Raw genomic sequence first — 26485 nt, 5'->3', positions numbered from 1 at the left:
CATGGCTTCAGCAATTAGGTAAAAATCATAAATGTGGAGCAAAAACAGTTGTTTAAGCGTACTAATATCATCAAAAGAGCAGATAATTCTTTTACAGGTGGTTTTTAAAAATCTAAAGTATAGTTTGGAACATTTTTATCTTTACTACTGTTAATCACACCTTAGTCTAACCTGTATTTTAAGTGCAGATCATGATCACAATATACTTTCCTTCTTCCATATACTCCTCTTTTCCACCTCCAATCTTTTCTTAGTTTGAGATATGTAAGATCACAAGACTTTTGCAGACACAGAATGAGACAATATGCTTAGAACAATACTTAGCACACAGCAAGAATTTAAAAACTGTAGGCATCTTCTGTTACCATGAATATTATTCCACTGTCAAAGCCCTCGCCAGGCTGGTCTACAGTTTGTGAAAAGCTAGGGTTAACTGTTAAAACTTGGCTGTTAACAAAACTTCTGCTTACAGAATCACTTCTGTTCCTGCCCTCTTTAGGAATCTGTGTCTTAAATTAGCCCCCATCAATTTCAGTTCCTCTGAGGCAGCTGAGAATCTTTCTCACATCAGAACAAAGAAAAAGAAAGAGAGGTCTCTGTAGGGCATTTTGTAACAAGGGAGATAAGGGCCTCCTCCCCTCCTTCTCTTCTAGGAGACACAGGTACTTTTCCACTTTTTTGTTTCTTTGTGAAGTTGACTCATTTTCTCTCCCAAACTACTTAAACTCTGCTGGATGGGTGGGGCCTGAATTCATACACCATACTACTTACCTAATAATTTTCTGCTACTTGCAATCACATAACATATAATCCAATACACCGACTCAGTTATTTTTAAAAGGGCATTATCGTTCATTGAAAAGAAGAATATTTTCATATATCTGATAAGGGATTAATATACAAAATATTTAAGGAATTCAACAGCAAGAAAACAAACTGCCTGATTTTAAAAGGAGCAAATAATCTGAAAAGATATTTCTCAAAAGAAGACATACAAAAAGGTCAACCAATACATGAAAAAATGCTCCAACATCACTAATCATCAGGGAAATGCAAACTAAAACCACAAGGAGGTATCACTTCACAACTGTTAGAATGGCTACTGCCAAAAAAGACAAAAGATTGTAAGCATTGGTGAGGATATGGAAAAAGACAGCCCTTGCACACTGCTGGTGGGAATGTAAACTAGTTCGTGGAAAACAGTGTGGAGGCTCCTCAAAAAAATTAAAACTAGAACTACCATATGACCCAGAAATCCCACTACTGGGTATATATTTAAAGGAAATGAAGTCAGTATGTTGAAGAGATATCTACACTCTCAAATTGATTGCAGCGTTATTCACAAAAGCCAAGATATGGAATCAACATGAGTGTCCATCAATGGACAAATGGATAAAGAAAATGTGGTTTATACACAAAATGGAATACTATAGCCTTTAAAAGGAAAAAAATAATCCTGTCATTAGAGACAATACAGATGAACCTAGAGAACATTATGTTACATGAAATACGCCAGGCACAGAAAGATAGACACGGCATGACCTCATTTATGTGAAAAATCTAAAAAAAGTCAAACTCGTAGGAACAGGGAGTAGAATGGTGGTTACCAGGGGCTAGGGGCAGAGAGGGGCAAAAGGTGGGGAAGGATGAGGGAGATGTTGATGAAAGGAGACAAAATTTCAGTTAGATGTGAGAAATAAATTCAAGATAATCTTCTATACAACAAGGTGACTATAGTTAATAACCATATATTGTATACTTTAAATTTTCTAAAAAAGCAGAGTTTACATGTTCTCACCACATATAAATGATAAATATGTGAGGCAATGTATATATTAATTAGCTCAATTTGTTACTCCACAATATATACATATTTCAAAACATGTCATATATCTCATATATACACAATTTCTATTTGCAAACTAACAAATTTTGAGAATAGAAATATCTGATCCACAGATTCATTAAATTAGCAAGTCATGAGTTAACATTAAATGAGGAAGTAATGTTATTGAAATTTTGCTGTCATTCTCTCCTGAAGTAGGGGGTTACTGCGGCCATCAGTAAATAAGTCTCAGTGCCTGATTCACTATCCAGTTATTTAAAGTTAAGATTCTGAACTTTCTGCCACAGGCACTACGAGCAAATGCCAAACATAGGGAATGTCAACAGATGGCAGCACAAGGGAAATGATCCCTCAGTCATTGTGGGCTTCACAAAGGAGGATCAGGTCAACAACGTCCCAGCACTCTCTGCGGATATGGAAGGGCTCAGCACAACTCCACCTCCTACGGTTCCTTCCTTAAATTCTGTAAACTGCATCACATCACACTTCAGGGATGTGCTAAGAAACATACAGACATGAACACCCCAACAAGAGGAAGCTGAACAAAAATAACTTCCATCGTACCTAGAAAAAAAACCCTTCACTATATTTTATATAACAGTAGAAGTCTATTCCATTTTCTCTTCTGCTTTAAAAATAAAATAATCATTTTCCAATTCAATCAAATGCATTTATGGTATTTTTAAAATTAGAAATTGAATTCTATTAAAAGCAGAATCCAAGGCTTTGCATGCCCTGTATAGACACAGTGTCTACTGGCAGCTGCAAGTTGCGATGCTGTCTAGTTTAACACTTCAAGAGGAGTATTTACTTCAGTATAGGAGAAAACCAAGTATCAGTTCTCTAGAACCAGTTCAGTAGCATCAAAGAGGTATACCTGCAGGTTTTCAATTTCTTCTTTGTGTTCCCTCTTCAAGTGTAAAATAGCAGCTTGGTATTCTGTAAAATCAAAGAAGAAGCCAATTATAAAGAAGTACAAAATTAGGCACAAAATTTATCTCGTGGTCCTCTTAGAAATAAACTGACTAAAATAAATGCCACAATTTGACATCAACCTGACAAGAAATGTTAAAAATTGCTGAAAGATAGGACAAGTAGTTCAGGATAAAAGGTAAATTCCTTCCTTTCAGCAAACCCTGAATTATGAAAAGACACAAATGAAGCAGACGGGATAGGGTTAAAAGAAAAAAAAAAGGGATGATGAGTGTGTTCCAGATAAACATTGGGTCAGGTGTTTGTCTTTAAGGAGTTGGAAATTAAGTCCCCACAGAGGACAAACACAGACGTGTTAAGAGCAGACAGGGCAGGAAACAAAAGAAAACTCTCTATGTGAGATCAGAGCACTCTATTTTTAACTCTGTTTCAAAAAAGAAAAAAAAAATCTCCATTTGAATGCAAGGCTAAGTAAGCACCCAGGGTTGATTTTAATCTTTATCTTGGAAAGTCAATACTATTTGTCATTTGAATGAGAGATTCTAGGGTGAATTGAGGCTGAAAGGACAAAAATAAATTTCTGGTCCAATTTTAATACGAGTCTAATAATATTTATTTCAACAATAAGTCCCAAGTGTACACAAGAACTCCAGCCAACCACTAAACCTACCATTCCGCTGGCTAAGCATGAAGCTGTCAAGACAACTTTATTTCCAGCAGAAATGCTAAGTGTGTGGGGTCATGGAACTATACAGGCTGCAGAGAACCACAAGACAAAATGCTATGAGCACACATTTTTGTGAGATAATCCAATTATTTTACAAATGTGTTTGGGGTCATGAGTATGAGTATACAAGAAGTAGTCTGACTTCATTTAAACATGTGTGAAAGCCAGGCTATTTCTCCAAGTAGATTTCCTAAATCAGGCATGGAAGTTTGTATTTTAATTAAAAAATGGATGAAGGAAATCATTGGCAAAGCCATGCTGGAAGAGTAGTGTTGCTGCTGATAATCATGGCTAGACGGACCTCTACTTTGTGGGGAAGGTGCTCCACTGAGCTGTGAATCCATCAGAAAGTTCTGTGGGTTCCAAATCCAAACCATACCTTGAATGGTCTGGCAGTGACCACTTGTCACTATCCCCACCAGCACCACGATAATCCAAGCTACCACCATCTCTCTGCTAGATTAAAGCAGTATACGTCTGGTAGGATGCCTGCTTCTACTTTTAGCACCACTGTAACTGGTTCTCATCAAAGCAGACTGAGTGATCTACATAGACATGAACCAGATCATCTCATCCTTGGCTTTTCACACAATTAGAGTGAAATCAGAGCTCTCTGTTGCAGCCCATAAAGACCTCCATGTCCTGGTTCCTACATATCTCTCCCTATCATTTCATACCACTCTTTCCCCTGGTTCATCATACTCCACGTACACTCGCTTTCTTGCCATTCCTTGAACTTGTCAAATTCTTTTCTACCTCAAAATCTTTGCTAATATTGAAAACAATAATAATGGATTTCATTTGTTGACTACTTACTATATATCAGGCATTATTCTAAGTACTTTATCAACTCATTTCATCCCCACAATAACCCTATGATGTAGGTACCATTATTGTCTCCATTATCGATGAAGATATTAATGCATAGAGACATTAAGTAGCTTGATCATGGAAGTCGAATAATTTTCAGGGCCAGTAAACATGCTTAATTTAATGGGTGGATGCATAAACAAATGATGGTATGTCCCTATAATGGAATACTACTCAGCAATAAAGAGGAATATATGCATCAACATGAAGGAATCTTTTTTTTTTTTTTTTTTTTTTTTTGAGATGGAGTTTCACTCTTGTTGCCCAGGCTGAAGTACAATGGCACGATCTTGGCTCACTGGAACCTCCACCTCCCAAGTTCAAGTGATTCTTCTGCCTCAGCCTCCAGAGTAACTGGGATTACAGCCCACCACCATGCCCGGCTAATTTTTGCATTTTTAGTAGAGACAGGGTTTTACCATGTTGGCCAGGCTGGTTTCAAACTCCTGCCCTCAGGTGATCCACCCACCTTGGCCTCTCAAAGTGCCTGGCCAACATGGAGGAATCTTAAAGGCACTATGCGGAGTGAAAGAAGTCAGTCTCAGAAGGCCAACCACTGTTCAACAGCATTTATATGACATCTGGAAAAGACGTATCTAGAGGGATGAAGAACAGATCAGAGTAGCAGTTGCTAGAGGTTAGAGATGGGGGTTCAGGGAGGGGGTTGACTACAAAGTGGCAGCAAGCAAAGGAATTTTGGGGATAATGATATTAGATATTATTTTCTATCCTGATTATGGTGGTTACATGAATCTATACACGTTAAATTCAAGAAACAGTACCCCAAAAAAGTATGTTAATTTGTTTTAAATATGACATTAAATATTACATTGGTAAATATTTTCCCTATAAGGTTCAGCATAACACAAGGATAACTGCTACTATTGTTGATACTCATCACTTTTCTAGGGCTACTAGCAGATGTAATAGGATGAGAAAAAAGACACAAAATCTACATAGGTTATAAAGAAAAAAAGAAAGGTATTTTCTCTATATTCATACATCTAGAAAAATCTAAAAGATCCACTGATAAAATAGAATATGTATGTTTAGCAGAGTTGCTTGGTATTAGCAACAAAAATATACAAAAATCCTCATAGTAGCAGTTTAAAAAAGAAAAACATAACACGTTACTTCTAAAAATACAAAATATCCAGAAAAACTTAACAGAAATATATAAAGACCTCATATAAGAAAATAGTAACGTTTTATTGAAATATTTTACTTAGAAAAAAGACACAGAAAGACAAAAAGTAGGCAAGCCATGTTTCCGATTTATAAGACTGTTTTATAGATTCAATGCATTCCTTCAAAATTTCTTGAGTTTTGTTTTGTTTGAATATAAGGAGCCCATTCTAAAATGCATGTGGAAGCATGAAAGGGCAAAATGCCAATAAAAGCCAAGAAATGCATGAAAATATAGACTAAGTTAAGACAACTTACCATACCTCCTAATGAGAATTATTTTTAATTCTTACAATGTAATTAACGTGGCATGGTACCAACACAGGGACAAACAAATAGATGAATAAGCTACAATAGAGAGTCTAGAAAGACACCATGAATGTATGGTCACTTGATATACGACAGAAGTAGCACTGAAGATCATTACTTACACAAAGAATGATCTTTTCAATAACTATTGGCTGGGAAAAAATTAATATTCTGTCCATTTATTATGGAAAAAGACAAAACTGGATCCTAACCTTACACTATCATCTATTCCAAGTCAATTAAGTGCTAAACTGTAAAAAGTAAAATTGTAAATATTTTATAAGATAATATAGCATAATACTTTATAGCCTCAGGATAGAAAAAGGATTTCTTAATATTCACAAAGCGATATATATAAAGGGAAAAAACCTGATAAATCTGACTACATTAAAATTAAGAACTTATTTTTCTTAAAATACACCATAGAGAACTAGACTGACAACAGATCAATCCATCATCAATAGAGATAACATTCCCTACAGAGTGGGAGAATAAACTCGCAACATAAATCAACCAAGATCTACTGTAAATACATAAATACATCCTACAAAATGACAGAAAATGAAGCCCATGTGAAAAATGGGCAAAAAACATCAACAGGCACTCTAAAAAGAAGATATACAAATAATAACTCTGTTAAAAGGTGCTTTTTCCTAGTCATCAGGAATAAAGTCGGACAACACAGCATTGGTGAAGATGCAGAACAATGGAAACTTTCATACACTTCACTTACAGCAGGAGTGCAAATTGGTATAATCACTATGAACAATGGTATTTTCTAATAAAGTTGAAGATATTCATGCTTTCTTAACCAACAATCCTAACCTTAGGCATATATAAATAACGAAACAGGGAACGCTCACGGACTGTGTGGTAATGAGAGATCCAAACACCAAGCATTCCGGGGCTTTGGCTTTGTCTCATATGTCACTGTGGAGGAGGTGGATGCAGCCATGCATGCAAGGCCACACAAGGTGGATGGAAGAGTTGTGGAACCAAAGAGAGTTGTCTCAAGAGAAGATTCTCAAAGACCAGGTGCCCACTTCACTGTGAAAAAGATATTTGTTGGTGGCATTAAAGAAGACACAGAAGAACATCACCTAAGAGATTATTTTCAACAGTAGGGAAAAATGGAAGTGACTGACATTATGACTGACCGGGGCAGTGGCAGGAAAAGGGGCTTTGCCTTTGTAACCTTTGACAACCATGACTCTGGGGATAAGACTGTCATTCAGAAATACTATACTGTACATGACCACAACTGTGAAGGTAGGAAAGCCTTGTCAAAGCAAGAGATGGCCAGTGCTTCATCCAGCCAAAGAGGACAAAGTAGTTCTGGAAACTTTCATGGTGGCCACGGAGGTGGTTTTGGTGGGAATGACAACTTTGGTCATGGAGAAAACTTCGGTGGTCATGGTGGCTTCAGGGGCAGCTGTGGTGGTGGAGGATATGGTAGCAGTGGGGATGGCTATAATGGATTTGGTCATGATGGAAGCAATACTGGAGGTGGTGGAAGCTACAATGATTTTGGCAATTAAAACTATCAGTCTTCACATTTTTGATCCACGAAGGGAAAAAACTCTGGAGGCAAAAGCTCTGGCTCCTATGATAGTGGAAGCCACAAAACCAAGGAGGCTATAGGGGTAGCACTAGCTATAGCACTGGCAGAAGATTTTAATTACTGCCTGGAAACAAAGCTTAGCAGGAGAGTAGAGCCGCAGAAGTGACAGGGAAGCTATAGGTTGCAACAGGTTTGTGAACTCAGCAAAGCACAGTGGTGGCGGGGCCTAGCTGCGACAAAGAAGACATGTTTTAGACAATACTCCTGTGTATGAGCAAGAGAGTTAAGGACCATATTTGTGATTAGCTGTATAACAGGTTGTTTTAATTTCTGTTCTGTAGAAAGTATAAAGCATTCCAGCAAAGGGTTTTAATATAGAGGTTTTTTTTTTGCACCCATGCTATCGAATGCTATATATAATAGTCTGATCATGAAGCTGAACAAATGTGTCTTTTGTTTTTTAAAAAAGAAAGAATAGCAAGTAATAATATTAACAAAATAAGAATGGGGGTTTCCAGGAGAAGATGAACCAAGATGGGCTGTGATTGAGCAAGGAGGTGTTATATGGGTGTTTAATGAAAAATGATTCTTTAACTTGGATATGTTTTATGAAATTATCTTTATGCATATCTAACACTAAAATAAAAGAAAAAATACTTCTCTTTTGAAAAGTGGTTATATTAGTTTTCTCAAATATCAATATAGGCAAAAGAGAATATCTGAATTCATAAAAGCATAAAGTGATTAAGTTTAAATCTTGTGTAAATGTTGAGTCCTAACCCATGTCATGATACATATCTAAACCCTAACCAATTCCAAGCTTCCATAAAGTAGTCAAAGGAAGTCTACTTAAATCAAGCTTCTTGTGAAACTGATGTCCTTTGAGAATAGCATCTACATTCTAAATAGGAATTACGCAGACGGTATTTTGAAATGATTCATTTTGTGTAAATTGTACCTACATGGGTGTGACAGATATCGCTATGACTAATTCATTAACAAACTGATGAAGGAGACTACTGCAAAGCTAACACCTAGGAAAGCATGATTCATCTCCTCCTTGAACAAATATTTTTACCAAGAGTCCCGGTGTGATGGGTGGCAGGAAAACACACTCCCATCCCAACAAGGATGACAGAATCCTGGGCAGCATGTAGAAGGAGGAAGCTAATGCCTTTACTACTGGCACTGGTGGATGCTCACTTTGAGAGTTCACAAGGAAGTAGTAAGATAACATAAACGTTACAGAATAACGTCCAAGAGTCAAAGTTAAGTTAGTGCTTTCCAAATGTGTCTTGTTAGTGGCAGCCCCCTGCCCCCAGAGGCTTCTGAGGCTTGCAGATGCCTTAGAGTGTGTGAAGATGGGGAGGCAGAGGTGTCAACTCAAGACCAAGGATGTGTGTATTTGTTAAAAGAGAACTTGACCCTAGCATTGGTATTCAGTAGCTCTGGGACCTTATAAATGTGTGAAAAGGAGGAACAGGGATTTTAAATATCAGGGCTTGAAAAAGGCAGACTCATCTGAAGTCACAATAGCCCCTAATGGAAGTTAATAAATCAATTTAAATAATCTATCCCACAAGAAACAAGCCTAAAGAACGTCTTTTTTTTTTTTTTTTTTGAGACGGAGTCTCGCTCTGTCACCCAGGCTGGAGTGCAGTGGCCGGATCTCAGCTCACTGCAAGCTCCGCCTCCCGGGTTCACGCCATTCTCCTGCCTCAGCCTCCCGAGTAGCTGGGACTACAGGCGCCTGCCACCTCGCCCGGCTAAGTTTTTGTATTTTTTTAGTAGAGACGGGGTTTCACTGTGTTAGCCAGGATGGTCTCGATCTCCTGACCTCGTGATCCGCCCGTCTCGGCCTCCCAAATTGCTGGGATTACAGGCTTGAGCCACCGTGCCCGGCCAAGAACGTCTTTATAAAAAACAATAAATACAGTCCACGAAAGACAGAGAAAGGAATAAGGCTCCTAACTGGCAGGATTCAACATTTTGGAGCAAAAAAAAAAAAAAAAGAAAAAAAGAAAGAACTTTCTCTGTAGAAATAAAGCTCTTTGTAGTCTAGTATTTGAGCTAATGGGTTCCTTCCCTTTGTGTTGCACAAACCTTCCTTTTTGATCAGTTCACAATAACAGAACATCCTTTCTGCCAGGTGTCATGACAAGGTGTGTGCCCTCCGATTTGTGAAGAGCAGAATTAAAGATGATTTCACAAACACAGAAGGCATGTAGTAACCACTGCTGAAGTCCATCGCTTACTGAATGCGTTAACCTGATTACATATGGGCACAGATCACACGATTGCAGGTCATTTTTCAGGACTAGTTCTAAGCACTTTACACACAGATTAACTCCTGCTACCCTCACATCAGATTTACAGGGTACACCCAATCATATCAACACTTATTTTACAGATGAGAAAACTCCTCAGGTTGAACAACTTTCCTAAAACCACATGCTTGTAAGTGCCAATAGTAAGGGTCATTCGGACCAAAGAACCTGTGCTGGCTCTGCAGGCTTTTTGTTTGTTCCCTTGTTTTTGTTATTGCTGTTCCTGTGGTTGCATAAGCAGCAGATGAAAACAAAACCCAAAACCTCCATAAACTCAAAAGTTGCTTGCTTTATCCCATTACTAGAATTACCTGTAACCTTGGGAACACTTTTTTCGTAACTCTGTAAAAGGGGAATGCTAATTTTAATCACAGGGAGGTTTGCCGAGCGAGGGGTCAGAGTGAATGGTGTGAATTTCAATGGCTGGCACCAACAAATTCTGTGATTTTGATTAGTCTGTCTTTTTCTAAAGGAACTTCAGCACCTGTAGTTACCAGTTTGTGGTTAAATTTGATTTTCATTTCTGTGCTCTTTCTTACACATTTATCCAAGCCTCCCCTGCATCACGCATGCACATGACATGGGCAAAACTGGATTATGTACAGTTAGGAATTAGAAACTTTCTGATTTCTCCACTGAGTGGGAAACATGGATCTATTCCCACCCATGGATCCTGATTTGTCTGGCCTGTGCCTCTCATTGGCCTTTACCCACCACCTCACATTGTTATATTTTCAAGTACATATGCGACTTAAAGGGAAAAAAAAACTCCTCTGAATTATACTTGGACAATACTCAATCAGTGCTTCCAAAGCTTAGCACACACACTGGCAAGGTCATTTTTTGTAGATATCTGAACTTTTTATTTTGACAGTTAAATATTTTAATGTGCATTAGGAAAAAATTATCAAACACATAAAACCCATGATTTCACTGATAATGCTTTCCAGACAGTGTTGATCGGAGTTTGGTCCCTGGACCAGGAGCATCAGCATCACCTGGAACATCTTAGAAATGCAAATTCCTTCCTCCACTGTGGCTCTACTGACTTGGAATCTCTGAGGGTGCTTTACCAAGCCTACCAAGTGATTATGATGTACTGTGAAGTGTGAGAACCACTGCTTTAATAAGTTTTATTTAAGCAAAAACAGTAAATTGATTAAAATAACAAATTAAGCAATAGTAAAAATAGCATAAATACATACCAAATTTCAAGAAGCTGGTGCATAAAGGACATTTGAAAAAAGTATGCTAATTACTGACAGATAAATACAAATTCAAACAAACTCATCCATGAGTGAATGTACAAAGCTTCTCCAACCATTTCTAACATTGACAAAAATGGTCACAGTTCATGAAAGGCAAAGTCACAAGTCATTTACTCCAAAACCTAAGAATGAAATCAAATGTGAGCTTTCACATTTAATAAGCTCATGAAACCAAACTGTGCAGCCCGGTCTTGGTGCACTGGAAGCCCTCTGTTTCCTTTCCAGATGCTTAGAAACAATGCAGTCCTTAGTAACTGTGCAGCCTGAAAAAAGCATAACTCGTTTTGTGTCTGTCAGAAACTGTGGAGGCAGATTCAAAGGCAGTGAAGTAAAGAGAAGAAAGTCAACAGCTGCCAGTAGAGCTTTTTATCTGGGTGTCTCAGGCTAGCAGCTGGTGAGAGGTCATTACCTGCAATGTTGATACAACAACTTTTATCAGTGGGCCTTCAACAATCACACATACGTTAGCAAAAGTACAGTAAGAAGTCTAACTCGGCCGGGTGCGGTGGCTCAAGCCTGTAATCCCAGCACTTTGGGAGGCCGAGATGGGCGGATCACGAGGTCAGGAGATCGAAACCATCCTGGCTAACACGGTGAAACCCAGTCTCTACTAAAAAATACAAAAAAACTAACCGGGCGAGGTGGCGGGCGCCTGTAGTCCCAGCTACTGGGGAGGCTGAGGCAGGAGAATGGCGTGAACCCGGGAGGCGGAGCTTGCAGTGAGCCCAGATCACGCCACTGCACTCCAGCCTGGGCGACAGAGCGAGACTCCGCCTCAAAAAAAAAAAAAAAAGTCTAACTCCATTGTTTGATGATTGATTGCTGACAGTTTTTAAGCCTCACCCCTCCTCTTCCCTGGTGCCCCACACATCAGGGCAATCTGATAGGAAAGGCTTTGACATAGGAGATTTGAACCACACAAGCCACTGCCCACACAAGCCATAGCCCAGTGCTATCTGCTGAACACCATAAAAACCCCAAGCCAGTTTTCCACACTTTCTCTTGCAAGTCATTTTTGGACCAGCTTAAGAGGCCTGTCTTGCTTTCCCTAGCGGTCTCATTATGTCAGTAATAAACCTTTTCATGCCCTCGTGTGTGTGCAAACACATAATGCATGTGTGGTCATCAATATTGGCATCTGAATCAATTTGGAGTGCCCGGGCTTCACCCTGCCTCTTCAAAAAGGATGAGGCCGTACCCTAGAACTTAAATTAAAAAAAAAAAAAAGTGGTTGCCAAGGCCTTGGGAGGAGGGAGGAATCAGTGGAGCAACAGGGGGTTTTTAGGACAGTGCAACTATTCTGTATGCTACTATAATAGTAGATATGGGTCATACATTATTCAAAACTCATGCTCAATACAGAGCAAATTCTAATGTAAACTGTGGACTTCAGTTAATAATAATGTATTGGGTCATCAACTGTGACAAAAGTAGCACTCCAATGAAGGATGCTAATACTAAGGGAAATTGTGGTATGTGTGCGCAGTAGAGGGTGAGAGGGAACTCTGTACTTTCTGCTCAATTTTTCTGTAAACCTAAAACTACTCTAAAAATAAAGTCAATTTTTTTTAACAAGAGGTGAATTATCAATGAATCAACCTACTATGTTGTTCAATAATGTACAGAAAGGAGCCTAGTTTCTATATCAGAAAAATATAACATTGGACAACAGCTGGGAGAAATCCCATGAATTTAGGAACTATAACTGTCAACCTCTTTCCCCATTCAACACATAGAATTTTTTAAGGCAGAAATACAAAAATGTCAAATTAAAAGATGGGGGGAACTTCCAATTCTCCAAGCCCAGTAGTTTCTTACCGCTATGGTTTGAATGTTTGTGTCCTACTAGAATTCATATTATGGGCCAGGCGCAGCGGCTCATGCCTGTAATCCCAGCACTTTGGGAGGCTGGGGTGGGCGGATCACCTGAGGTCAGGAGTTCGAGACCAGCCTGGCCAACATGGCGAAACTCTGTCTCTACTAAAAATTTGCTGGGTGTGGTGGCTCGCGCCTGTAATCCCAGCTACTCAGGAGGCAGAGGTAAGAGAATCACTTGAACCCAGGGAGTGGAGGTGGCAGTGAGCCGAGATCACACCACTGCACTCCAGCCTGGGCAACAGAGCGACACTATCTCTCAGAAAAAAAAATATATATATATATTAAATGTTAAAATCCTACCCGCTAAAGTGATGGTGTTAGGAGATGGGGCCTTTGGGAGGTGATCAGGTCACGAAGGCAGAGCCCGTGTGCATGAGATTAGTGTCTGTGATACTGCAAACATGTAATTGGTCCTTGATCCCATTTCCTGACAATTTCTAAAATCCTTACACTTTCCAAAGTGATGTCTTTTTTTTTTTTTTTAATGTTAATGATTGACCAATAACTGGAAGCCTTTAGGTAGCTTCAGGATGGGGGCAGGTCACCTGAAAACCCAAGGCATGATTAGAGGGTTGGGACTTTCAGTTCCACCTCCCAACCTGTGGGAGCTAAAGGTTGAGTTGCTCACCAATGGCCAACGATTTCATCACTCATGCGTACATCATAGAGCTTCCATGAGAACCCAAGAGGACTGGGTTCAGAAACCTTCTGGACAGCTGAACACGAAAAGGTTCCTGGAGGGTGGTGCGCCCAGGAAGAAATGGAAGCTCTATGCCCCTTCCCCCATACCTTGTGCTATGCATCTCCTCATCTGTGTCCTTTGTACTATGCTTTCTAATAAGCCAGCAAATGTGTTTCCCTGAGCTCTGTGAGCAACTCCAGCAAATTAACCAAATCTAAAGAGGCTGGGGTTGTGAGAACCCCAACTTGAAGTTGGTCAGTCAGAAGTTCTGGAAGCTCAGATTTGTCACTGGCATCCAAAAAGGGGGCAGTCCTGTGGGACAGAGCCCTCAACTTGTGGGATCAAATACTGTCGCCAGGTAAACAGTGTCACTATTGAATTGGGGAATACCCAGCTGCTAGTGTCCACTGCAGAACTGACTGCTTGCTTGGGAAATGCTCCCCACCCCACTCCCAACCCCCAGATTTGGTCACTGTAAGACTATGTGGGCAGGTGCAGTGGCTCACGCCTGTAATCCCAGCATTTTGGGAGGCCGAGGTGGGTGGATCACCCAAGGTCAGGAGCTCCAGACCAGCCTGACCAACATGGTGAAACCCCGTCTCTACTAAAATACAAAAAGTAGCCAGGCGTGGTTGCAGGTGCCTGTAATCCTGGCTACTCGGGAGGCTGAGGCAGGAGAATTGCTTGAACCCAGGAGGTGGAGAGCTGAAGTCATGCCACTGCACTCCAGCCTGCGAGACAAGAGCAAAACTCCGTCTCAAAAAAGAAAAAAAAAAAAGACACTATGCTTAGTTAGCACATGCTCAGTGTCTCTGTGGACCAGACACTGAACTAAGCATGTGTATATAAAAAGAAACAGCACACATTTCCAACCTTAAAAGGCTTTCAGGATGTGCATCTTTGAAATGTCTAAGAGCTTTCAGCATTTATATTCCAGTATTAACCTTTTAAGTCTTTGTTTTCTTAAAAGACTTCATTGTATTTCATTTGATCATTTTATGTTGATGTAAACGACTGGAACTTTAAGGAATATTCATCTGCTTTCACCTCTTTCTTTTGGGGCAGTGTAGAATACTTCCTATGGCTTTAGGCTTGGCCACATGACTTGTTTTGGCTAGTGGAATATAAGCTGACGTGATGTAGGGAGGGATTTAAATTTAATTGCATAGTTTGACTTGCCTCCAGTACTCCTGCTGTTTCATATAAGAAAAACATATGCTGGGAGGCTACTACTCATTCAGCCAGGGTCCCAGAGAAAGATATATGTTACAGACTTAAACCCTAGCCACAGTCAGCAGTCAAGAACAGCCTGAAAAAGCCCAAACCAGTTCAGCTGAACCACAGTTGACCTTTACACCTATGCTAACAAATGCTTGTTACTGAAAACTGCTGAATTTTAGCATGGTTTGTTACACAGCATTATTACAGCAATAGCCGATGAATACACTTGGTAAGTTTTCAGTCAAGTTAACAATTTAGAGACTCATAGCATTTTGGATGCTTCGAACAACTGGGGTGGAGTCTCACCAACTTCTCTCTCTCTCTCCACGTGCACACACACACACACACACAGAAAAAGGTTTAAGGGAAGAGGATAAAATGGGAGAAATGAATATGTTTATAATGTTTAATACTCAAAAAATTAGTTCAGGACAGATATTGAGTCTTCATGTTCTGGGATGATGATATAAAAGAGGTACAAAGGTCAGGAAATTTGTGGCTATGTCTCTGACTTTCACCTGTATTGAAAAGGTAAGTATTCAAGGCCTGAGACCATTTGATGGACACCTTACTATGGAGAAAACTGTCACTAAGTCCAATTCTAGCTGCCAATCCTGGGATAACCTGCTTTCTACCCTGTCCTTTTCTGTTACCCTTATTTTATGTTCTGTCATAATGGAGGTGCTAAGCAGTTTAGAATTCCATGAATATGTGGTCCCCAAAAATTTATAATCTTCTTTCTACCTATGTGGTTTTAAAAAATCATAGTCAACAACGGTTAAATAATGGCCACGAAACAAATCTAAAAAGGCACACACTTAACTAGAATAAAATTTCAGCTACAATTGAAAGTAACCAACTCCTGTCACTAGGTGGCAGTCACAATAAAGTCATCCCTTGGTGGGAGGGATTCGTTCCAGGACCCGACGATACTAAAATCCATGAATGCTGGAGTCCTTATATATAAAATAGTGTAGCATTTGCATATAACCTATGCATATCTTACTAATCACCTCTAGATTCCTTATAATAAATACCTAATACAATGTCAATGCTATGTAAATGCTTATTTTTTTTTATTTGTATGATGTGTTGGTATTTTTCCCCAAATGTTTCCAATCTGAAGCTAGTTGGATTTGCAAATGCAGAATCCGAGAATACAGATAGCCAATTGTACTTCATATTTAAACTCTAAATTTGCTACCAAGTGCCACAGCAAGACTTGAAGGATTGGGTATGCAGGGGAGGCTGGGGAGAGACAAGGATGAGCCAAAGAGAAACAACCACTTTTCCTTGATTTGAAAAGTAGACTAGTATGGATATGGTAACTAGCTGAGAAATATAGTAACAAATAAGGGGAACTTCCAATCTGATGTTACTAAAAAAGTTAAAAGTGTTCCAAGAGACCTCCAGTTGTGACAGGTTCACAGTTCTCAGCTCCCTCCTAAGCCCATGTAACAATGAAAATTGTAACAAAAAGCAAGGAAAAGACACGGACAAGTACCAAAGCAGAATTACATCTCTGAGAAATAGAAATGGGACAAACCAGTTAGTGGCACTTCGGGCCTGAAGCTCTGGCCTGCTGTGCCCCAGTTCCTGTGGCAGGCAGGGCAGGCAGGACATCCTGGAGTCAAGTTACTGCAGAGTAACAGGGGCTGACAGCACTAACGCGGGGCAGGGAGCCAGGCCCAGGCTTGTGGCTTAGAAAAGGGGACTGAGACACAGCTGTAGTTCCCAGATGCGAAAGGGAAGTTGGAAGAGGTTGTCAACTACCGTCTGGGGGTCTCAGCCTGGGCACAGTGGCTGCAGCCTGTGATCCCAGTGTTTCGAGAGGCAGACGATGGGAGGATCTCCTGAGACCGTAAGTTCCACGTGGAAGTGAGCTATGATTGCACCACTGCACTCCAGCCTGGGTGACAGCAAGACCCTATCTCAAAAAAAAAAAAAAAAAAAACGAAAGACCAAACCTCAAATCCATCTATCCCCGTCACCAGTCGACTAAAGCTACAACATCCACATATCACCTCAGGCTAGGGAATCCAATACGCTATTATAGGAGCATCTTAGTCTGGGGATCTTACCAGGTAAGACAACTGCAAAACAAGTAAGGGTAAAGGGGAAGGAGAGGGGGAAACTTAAGAAAAAAATCATCCTATAAGCCTTCAAGCCAAACTTTCCAAACATAAGAAGAAACCTAAGCATCAAGGTAGTCAACACAATCAACAACGGAAACATGACATCACCTGATGCAAATTTAAATATTAAACATAGAAAAATATTCTAGTAATGTTTAGAATTCTTACCAAAATAAAGGCAAGAATAATCATCATCATCAACAATAATGAGAGTAGCAACACACTAAAAGACAAGAAACAAGAGTAGGTGATTTGTAAAATTCTGAAATACTGGAAACAAAATGCTCAACAGTCATTGAAATAAAAGGTGCAAAAGCTGAATAAACTCAGATACAGTCGAGGGAAGAGTCTGTGAGTAAAAGATACTGAATAATTAAGTGCAAGTGCAGCATATGGTGCAAGAAAGGATAACAGGAAAGAACAAAAACGGGAGAGACCCTGGCATTGACACATGGATAGCAAAAAAGACAAAAAATAGAGTACAAAAGGAAGTATGTAAATAAAGTCAAGCAACATATGGAAACATGATATGTGATTTGAGGTTGCACTGAATTTTGTGGGGGAGGGATAGACTATTTTTTAAAGCCACATTTAAGAAAAATATTCATACTTCAAAACCATACACAAGAATCACTTCCAGTGATACAGCTATATTAAAATATACCAGAATCGTGTCTGTTGAAAGATGGCAGGAGAAACTGATAAGCCACATAAATGGAGAAGACATATGCAAATAACCAATAAAATGTTAGCATCCAGAATAAACAAGTCCTAGAAACACGTAAAAAGGAAAGCAACCATTAGAAGAATGAGCAAAAGGACAGTAAATTTATGGAAGATAAACTCCAAATGGCTAATAAACATATAAACATACAAAAGGACACAATCTCACTTGTCCTCAGGACAGTGCAAATTAAAACTACAGGCAATACTATTTCACACCTATCAGATTTAAAAAGATTAGTTAGTCTGCTAATCCTAACTGCTGGTGAGAATGCAGTAGAATTCCACACATTGTTGATGGCAGCATTAACTGCAACAATCACTTTAGAGAGCATTTTGACAATATCTATCAAATTTAAAGGCGCACATAAGAAAAATCAGAAATTCTACTCTAATGTTTATCCTCTAGTGAAGCATTTACACATGAATACAAATATTGAAAAGAACACTATGGAACCACTGTTTCTAACAGTGAAAAATAGGAATACACTTAAATTTCCATCACCAGCAGTAAAAACAAGCAATTACTAAGATGTACATTCACTCAGAGTGATACTATGCAGATATTAACATGAATGAAACAGAGCTATACATACTAATGCTGATAAATCTAACCAATATTATTTTGGGAGAAAAAGCTGCCAAAAAATACACACAGTGGAAGCCATTTTGTAGACTCATAAAACACGTAAAAACCACGCTATCCACTGTTTTGGGATTTTACACATTATTGTTATAAGTATAAAATATGGGACTAATAACAATTGTACCCAAGGGGATGGGGGAGGGCATACAGAAGGCTTCAAATATATTTGTAATGTTTTATTTCCTAAGTTAGGTAGTGAGTATAATCATGAAGTTGAACATAACTAACATCATACATTTAAAATCTATGAACCAAAAGAAGCTGAAATTAATCCAAATGATATGAGATATCCCTCTATCAGAAATTAATAGACCAAGCAAATAAAAACATAATGACTGACACAATTACCAATCTTGATTACATATACACCCCAGAACAAATCAACATGTATCTTTTTCAGGAACATATATTTTCAAAATATATCACTGATACATTTGCAAATAATTGATGATTCACAAAGAAAACCTTTCAAAAATTTTTCAAATACTGTCACACAGGCCATGCAAAAGTAATGCTTTCTATAAAGCAATTAAATTAAAATCCACAATAAAATGACAAGCTAAAAACAAAAGAAACAAAAACCTAAAATTAACAAATCTAATTCAGCAATTTGTGAAAACCAACCAAACTACCAAGCGATTACGCAGCATTTGTTCTAAGAATGTAGGAACTATATATTATCTGAAAATTTATCAATGGTATCTGCCACATTAACGTACTAATGGAGAAAACCTATTGTATCTCAAAATCTCAGAATGATACAGAATGACATAGATAAGGCTCCACATCATTCTTTGATTGTAAAAAGAAAAAAATCTTCTTAGCTAAGTTGGAATACAAGAGAATCAGATTCAGAATACCTATCAAGAACTTTCAACAAACTTTCAAAGTAATGGGAAAACTTCAGGAGGCACAATTAAAAATGCACACCATTACCCACATTTTCCTATGTTAAACTAGAGGCGTGAGATACTGTGCTAAGAGATATAAGAATTGGAAAAGAAGAGATAAAACTGATAATGTTTACAATGATATGACTGTCAAAACTTACACTGTGACAGCATTTGAATGGGGTTTAAAAAACCCCTGCTATATATTGCTTAGGAACACACACACACACACACACACACACACAGGTTGATTGTAAATAGCAACCCACAGAGTTCTGCATGTTGGTAGCCACACGCAAATGCTGGGAGAGTTAACCATCTCTGGGGAAAGAGGCAGAGAAACTGAATAAAGGGAGGTAACAAAAGGGGCCTCAACACTGGCTTTAAAAATCTAAAGAAAATATGATAAAATGTTTAAGTAGATGGTTAATATATAAATACTAATTCTACTTTATTCTATTTGTTTGAAATTATTCAGGATCCTTCTTTATAAACAATAGAGGATATGTCCAAATTTTCCACACACATTCACACACACACACACACACACACTTCTGTTTATAAGACTAGGTTTAGCCTAAGTGAGGAAAAAATTGTCTATCTCAAACAGAATGTATACTCAAACAGTACACAAAGTACTTGTAAGAAAAAGCACATTCCTCATATAATACATATATTATTTTATATCATGATTATATAATGCATATATAAGCATTAGTTGACTTGACTTAAAATCGTAGGAGAATCTCTCTCCTTAGCTTGTGCTTTGACTCAATAACTGACAGAGTCCTTTATTTAAAACTGATAAAATGAACCTCAGGAGAGAGAGGTGAAGGTCAGTCTCTTAAGAGGCAGGTGAAAGCCAGATTTAACTCGACGGAGAGTGGAATTTTCTAGTAAACCAGGCCAGACAAGTACCCAGGAGGCCAGGCTACCTGCCCAGGTTTCTAAGGGAGACAGGACACTTGCATTTCCCACGTGGTGGAAAAGTACTCCAAAATACAACATATTACAGCTGTCACTGGGCTTACTGCCTCTAAGAATAAGGTCCTATTTTGCATTGCTCCTACCATTCAAAATTTAAGATCTGAATTTGTGTGGAGTGTGGGGGTGCTGTTTTTAAGTCTATATCTCTCAATCCTAACACTAAAGACAAGAAAACCTATCAGATGTAGTTTTTTAAAAATGTATAAGTTTGGGGTAGAAAGGTAAGCAGCAGCTTCTCTATAGAAATATGGGCAGAAGCAGGCTCACATCAAGAATACACAGGGCAGAAAAGACGGACGCACTCTGGTCTTCTAGTCCAGAAGTCTAGCCCATACCTCCACAGGGTGCCAGGAGGTAGGAGCTATACCTATTTTCTATTTTAATTTAGAAAACAAAAGTACAGGATGCTCAGTTAAATGTGAACTTCAGAATAATGACAGATAATTTTTTAGTGTAAGTGTGTCCCATTCAATATTTGAAATACACTAAGTAATTACTCATTGTTTATCTGAAGTTCACATCTTGTGTTTTATCTGGCAACTCTAGGAACTCTTAAGCTTTCTTAGTGAGAACTGTATACAATGGGCCTGGAATTTAAAGAAATTGGGGACTACATTTGCACACAGGTGGACAAAGAGCCAACCAGAATCATGGATAGCCAGAAAAACTAGTTTTAGACGTTTCAGTTTAACATGCCCTTTTCAAATCTTCTGGGTTTTGTTGTTGCTTTATGGTAGTTGTTTTAGCTTTGTTCTTCCCCCAGGTAACCTGATCTTTCTGGATAATTGACTTTCTCATAAGTGATACAGTGAGAAACGATCTAGTGTTAAAAGTGAACGGGATAAACAATAAAAGACCAAATGAAATGGAGACAACACACACACACGAATATACACAGCACCTGTTGTCCCTTCTTGCAGAGGGTTAGAACTATCATAGACAGGAGCATATGAAGAAAAGCACACACTGATTCACAGCCAAGATACAGTTGCTGCTCAAAAGTTGTACTAACAGGCTTCTGAAAATCAGTCATCCACAGCTCACCACCTGGGATCCCGCTACGGTGTTACTAGCATCAAAATCAGGAAAGATGAACTGGAGAAACCACCAGCTCACTTGTGCCAAGTCAAAACTTGTCCGTGAGTCAACCTATTTAATCCCCACCCCCAGAAAGCCTTTATTCCAGTGGCTCTAAACACTGACTACATATTAGAATCACCTGGGGAGGTTTAACATGTACTTATGTCTGGATTCCAGCCCTAGACATAGACTTCATTGGCATGAGATGCATGTTAGGAACTGGAATTTTTAAAAGCTTTCCAGGTGACTCTGATAGGCATCCAAAGTCAAGAACCACTGCATTTGAAAGTTATTCCAAAACAGTGATGTCTGGGGAGGGCCAGACAGTGACACGTGTCTACAGATTATAAAAAGTAAGCTCCTACATTTGACTCTAACTCCAAGCTCTCTGCTATCCAAGTTGATGAGGCCACAAAGTGAACTTTGCAGCGAGCCAAGAGCTAATATAAAGGAACTGGGTTCTTCTTTACCCTACAGAAGTTCCCCTGAAATTCTAGCAACTGGAAATAATGCTCAAATGTTTGAAAAAATATACAAGGAAATAGAGAGGAAAAAATAAAAATAAAAAAGGCAAGATACTTTTGGAAATCCCACTTTACTGGCAAAACTCAAGATAACCTGTGAGATTGTTTTTGAAATGCACCATCTGGGCAGCCTATGGAGGGCATCAGCTCATTTCATAGAAATATTCGGTTTCACTGGGTAGCAAAACTCAAGGGGCTGCTGGCCACGTGCCCTATCCACTCTGTGGAATAGAACCTGGTCAGGAAACACATTCTTCTTCCCCAGAAGCCCCAGTCTGAGGTTCAAGGGAAACTCTTCATTAACTCTAATACAGAAACAAGATACTTCTTAAGTTTCTTCAAATGCCCCCTCCTTCTTATTGATCCGACGCTAGTCCAAACAAGAAGTCATTTTCACTAGTTTGAAAATAATAAAATAGAAAAAAGATAAAATTTGCCATCACAAAAAGACAACACGATTTCCTGGTTTCTGTGACAAGTAAGAATGTTCCTGTTTTACCCAAGAAATGACATTGTCAGAAGTAGTCTCTATCTGCAAACTGAAGTTGGTTTGAAGAAATATACACTTAATACCATAAAAATCAGACTCTTAAGGATAGAGTCTCAGAGGTCACTTAGACTAACCCCCTTCCTCAAATATGTATAAGGAAACTAAGAAATGAATACCCAAATAAATGGACTCATTTGACTTATAGCACAGAGAATCTCAGCTCCTTATGCAGATGGAAACACATTTTATGAATACACAAGGAGAAAAAAGTCACACAGTTGTTCAGCAGAGCACAGGTCTCCCGACCTTTCTAATATATTTTCTACCATACTCTGAAGCCTCTTTATGGCTTTTAAATGAGATCAAATGCTCAGGGTAAAGGGAGAGAGAGAGAACTAGATGTTCTGAGGGAGATGGAAAATATTTGAAACAGCAGCTGCTGAGAGTCGCGTGTAGACGAGGAACACACGCTAGAGTTGGAGGACCCGTTTGTAACTAGAAACCACAAATCCACAGTGGCAGAACCTTGACAGCTGTATTAGTTTTCCTCAATAGCTTTTGTAGTCCAGAAAAAGGTAGGAAGAGACAAACGTTTGGATCTCTCGAGGCTAGGGTTTACCAGATGGCTGCTACAGAAGGCAATGGGGTAAAGAAATCAAAGATAACACCGAGAATGCGGCATTACAGAATCTCTGTGTCTCAGAGAAGGAAGTGAAGACAGCAAGGGCTGATAGACACAGAGAAAAAGACGTCTGGAGTTAAGCCCCTGAGGATTCCAGAAGGGATCTGCGGTTCGGGAGAACCGTGGGAAAAAGCCAGAATGATAGAAGTTGGTAGGTAGAAACAGGAATGTTGTAATGTATCATTTCAAAGGCCGGGTACAGTGGTTCACACCTGTAATCCCAGCACTTTGGGAGGCCGAGGCAGGCAGATCACGAGGTCAAGAGATCAAGACTATCCTGGCTAAAACGGTGAAATCCCGTCTCTACTAAAAATACAAAAAAATTAGCCGGACATGGTGGCAGGCACCTGTAGTCCCAGCTACTCGGGAGGCTGAGGCAGGAGAATGGCGTGAACCCGGGAGGCAGAGGTTGCAGTGAGGTGAGATTGTGCCACTGCACTCCAGGCTGGGCTATAGAGTAAGATTCCGTCTCAAATACAAACAAACAAAAAACTAAAACTGTCTTAAGTAAATGTAAGAGCCAGAATTTAGATGCAGATAGTAATAGCTGACTGAGACGGAAAAGAATCACCACTGGAAGTGAGGAGAGGACAGAATTTGGAATGGGTTATCGCAGTGGTCATTACAAGAAAATAAAGACCAGAGACCTGGTAGGTCAAGAGATGAATGTGACTGGAAAAGTTCATCTTGAAAGTCACATAATATATCCCTGAAGCCCCCAAAGAACTGAAAAATCACGTGACTCTATGGATCTATGTTCTGACTCACTGCAGTTTTGTTTTAAAAGCTCTCACAGTATAACGATAAGGGGCTTGCAATAAACATGCCTTATTGGTTTAACGGGGACATTAAGATCTGGTTTCAGTCACAAAACCAAACAAATGATAACACTAAGATAGAATTTTATGTTGCCAAACCATGTTTCAATGTTTACAAATGCCCTATTTCTTCATATACAAGACACCACTGATTCTAAGATGCATCAGTATTTATATACCGAAAAGAAAGTAAAACTGCTATTATAATTGTAAAACGCCCATTGTAAAACACATCCTAATTTCAGGTATAGAAAATGTGTATCATACATTAGATAAAATATATAAACTCAAATAATCCTCCTAAAAATTGTATGTGGGAATTTTTTTTATTAATACCCTTTAAGTTCTGGGATACATGTACAGAATGTGCAGGTTTATTACACAGGTATACACGTGCCATGGTGGTTTGCTGCACCCATCAACCTGCCATCTACATTAGGTATTTCTCCTAATGCTGTCCCTCCCCTTGCCTCCCACCCCCTGACAGGCCCCGGTGTGCGATGTTCCCCTCCCTGTGTCCATGTGTTCTCATTGTTCAACTCCCTGTGTGGGAATTACTATTATTACCACCACATCCATGTTAGGAGTAAAAAAGATGAAGGCACAGACAGCTTAAATGGTTGCCCAAGCTTACACAGGTAATAAGAAATACAGCCGGGATTCGAACCCAGGAAGCCTAACTCCAGAATCTATATACTCTTAATGTCCACAGCACACTATCCAAACCCAGTAAATATCCATCGAGGAAAACGAAAACCCATCATGATCCACAAGCCTAAGCTTTCTACCATTGGAAGGAGCCAGCACTGTGGAGAGGGTCTGCTCTGATGCATCTGAGAGCACGAACTGCACGGAGGACTTGCGATCCACAGGGCAGATCTGACTCAGGCCTAGCCCTCTCCAGAAGAGCCGCCCCAACTAGTGCTTTCCTGAAATACAGCCCTCGTGGCATGACCAGTCAGCACCAATTCAGCCCCACCCACAGGTTTTTTTCCACTTGGCCATTACTATCCCCATTAATCCTTTAGCAATATGTACTCGTCCTCTTCTTCCAGTTGCCATCATATGCTTCATTTCATGAGGCAACTCCTGGAGCCGTGTTCACAGCTGTCCCTGATGAAGAAGCCACAGCTGAATAAGCAGCCAGATGCATCCAGCCATCAGATGATATAGCCTCAGGCTGCTCCATCCCCTCTGGCTCTCACCAATGGCAAGCTGGAGGCCAGACTCATGATATTCACATATTCCCACTGACTGCATTAGTTTCTGTGGTAACAGACGTCATAGAAATAGAAAGTCACAGTCATCACGTTTCTGTGTCCTATAAACATATGAACAAACGTTCAACTTTGTTGGTAAAAAAATAAATATTGATAAAGCAGTAATAGATCAATTATTTGTCTACTTGTTTCTGAAATGTTTTCACATTTTTATGTCATGAGACATAATGCTGTCTAAAAATCAATAAATGTAATCATGAAGTGTTAAAATCACTAAAAACAAAAACAATTACTACTGCTAGAACTGCTGCTAGTATTATCAGTTATTGTATGTGTTCTATGAACCAGGAATTGTGCTAAGCATTTTACCTGACTTACTTTCTCTAATCTATGGAGGTAGACACCACAGTATTCCACTTGTAGGACACTTAGGGTCATTAGTTAGGAAAGAGAAAAGCAGACTACCTTTTGGGAGGTTGATTTGGTAGTTGGTATCAAACACCGAATGAGTATATAATGATTTTAATAACTCATTCTTTGAATCCCCCACCAATAAATGCTAGAATATGTTCAAAGATTTAGATGCAAGTATTCATTACAATGTTATTTTAATAGCAAAAATGAATATTAGCTTAAAGGTTCAAAAACACTGAATTTCTTAAATATTATCCATTAATCCTATAATACTCCATAGTTATTAAAAACAGTTGATAAATGAATTATTTTCTTCTGTTTGTGTGTATACGCTTGTATTTTCTAATTTTTCTACAGAAAACTACAGATACTCCTCAGCTTACATTGGGGTTATGTCCTGATAAAATGATTGTAAAGTCAAAAAAATCATTAAGTCAAACCATCATATGTAAAGGACCATCTCTGGTGTTATTTGGACAATTAAAATAACTTATACAAAGTATTCCAGGTTTATGAGTATAACCCTCAGTTCCAATCAAGCATTGATGAGTTGATTTCACTTTACAGACAGATCGTGACTACTGTAGATGGAGTCACAGAGCTGAGGCAGCAAAGCGACACCATTAAGAGAACAGATTCCATACCCAGAAGGCCTGGTTCAAATCCTAGCTACCATTTACAAGCAGTGGGACCTGGGGGGCATATTTTACTACTGGGTCTTGTTTCTTCATCTATAAATGGGAATAATGATGACTCCTACTTCACAAGGTCGTTGTGAAGATTAGAGTTATTAAGTATTTGTTCAATGCTTAGAGCAGTGCCTGGCATATAGGCTGCAATATTACATAGGGCTAGCTGCTGTTTTACTATTACTGTTTCATCTTCATTCTTAACTGATAACTTTGCTTCCTACTTCACTGATGAAACTGAAGAAGAACTTGCACATCCTCCCGCCTCCCACAGTCCCTGCCCTTGGACCTATTACTAGAAGTGGTTGTCCACATTCCTATCAAAGCCAACCCCTTTCTCAGTACAGAAGCTCTTATCCCTCTTACTTTCTTGAAAGTAT

At 39.1% G+C, this 26485-nt stretch overlaps 1 protein-coding gene across 8 annotated transcripts in view; it reads right to left on the bottom strand.

The window, feature by feature from the left end:
* The window catches only part of FMN1 (formin 1), a 419748-nt gene that overhangs the window by 235527 nt on the left and 157736 nt on the right, over positions 1-26485 (bottom strand). For all 8 annotated transcript variants that reach the window (XR_004185219.1, XM_031668862.1, XM_009209842.4 and 5 more), the window contains one exon: positions 2724-2785. Coding sequence is in view for 6 of the 8 variants with exons in the window: in XM_031668862.1 (XP_031524722.1) it covers positions 2724-2785 (62 nt within the window). In the remaining 2 variants the exon portion in view is untranslated. The remainder of the gene's footprint in view (positions 1-2723; positions 2786-26485) is intronic.

Source organism: Papio anubis, chromosome 7, assembly GCF_008728515.1.
Source record: "Papio anubis isolate 15944 chromosome 7, Panubis1.0, whole genome shotgun sequence".
Classification (NCBI taxonomy): domain Eukaryota; kingdom Metazoa; phylum Chordata; class Mammalia; order Primates; family Cercopithecidae; genus Papio; species Papio anubis.
This window is presented reverse-complemented; position numbering and strand designations above follow the sequence as displayed.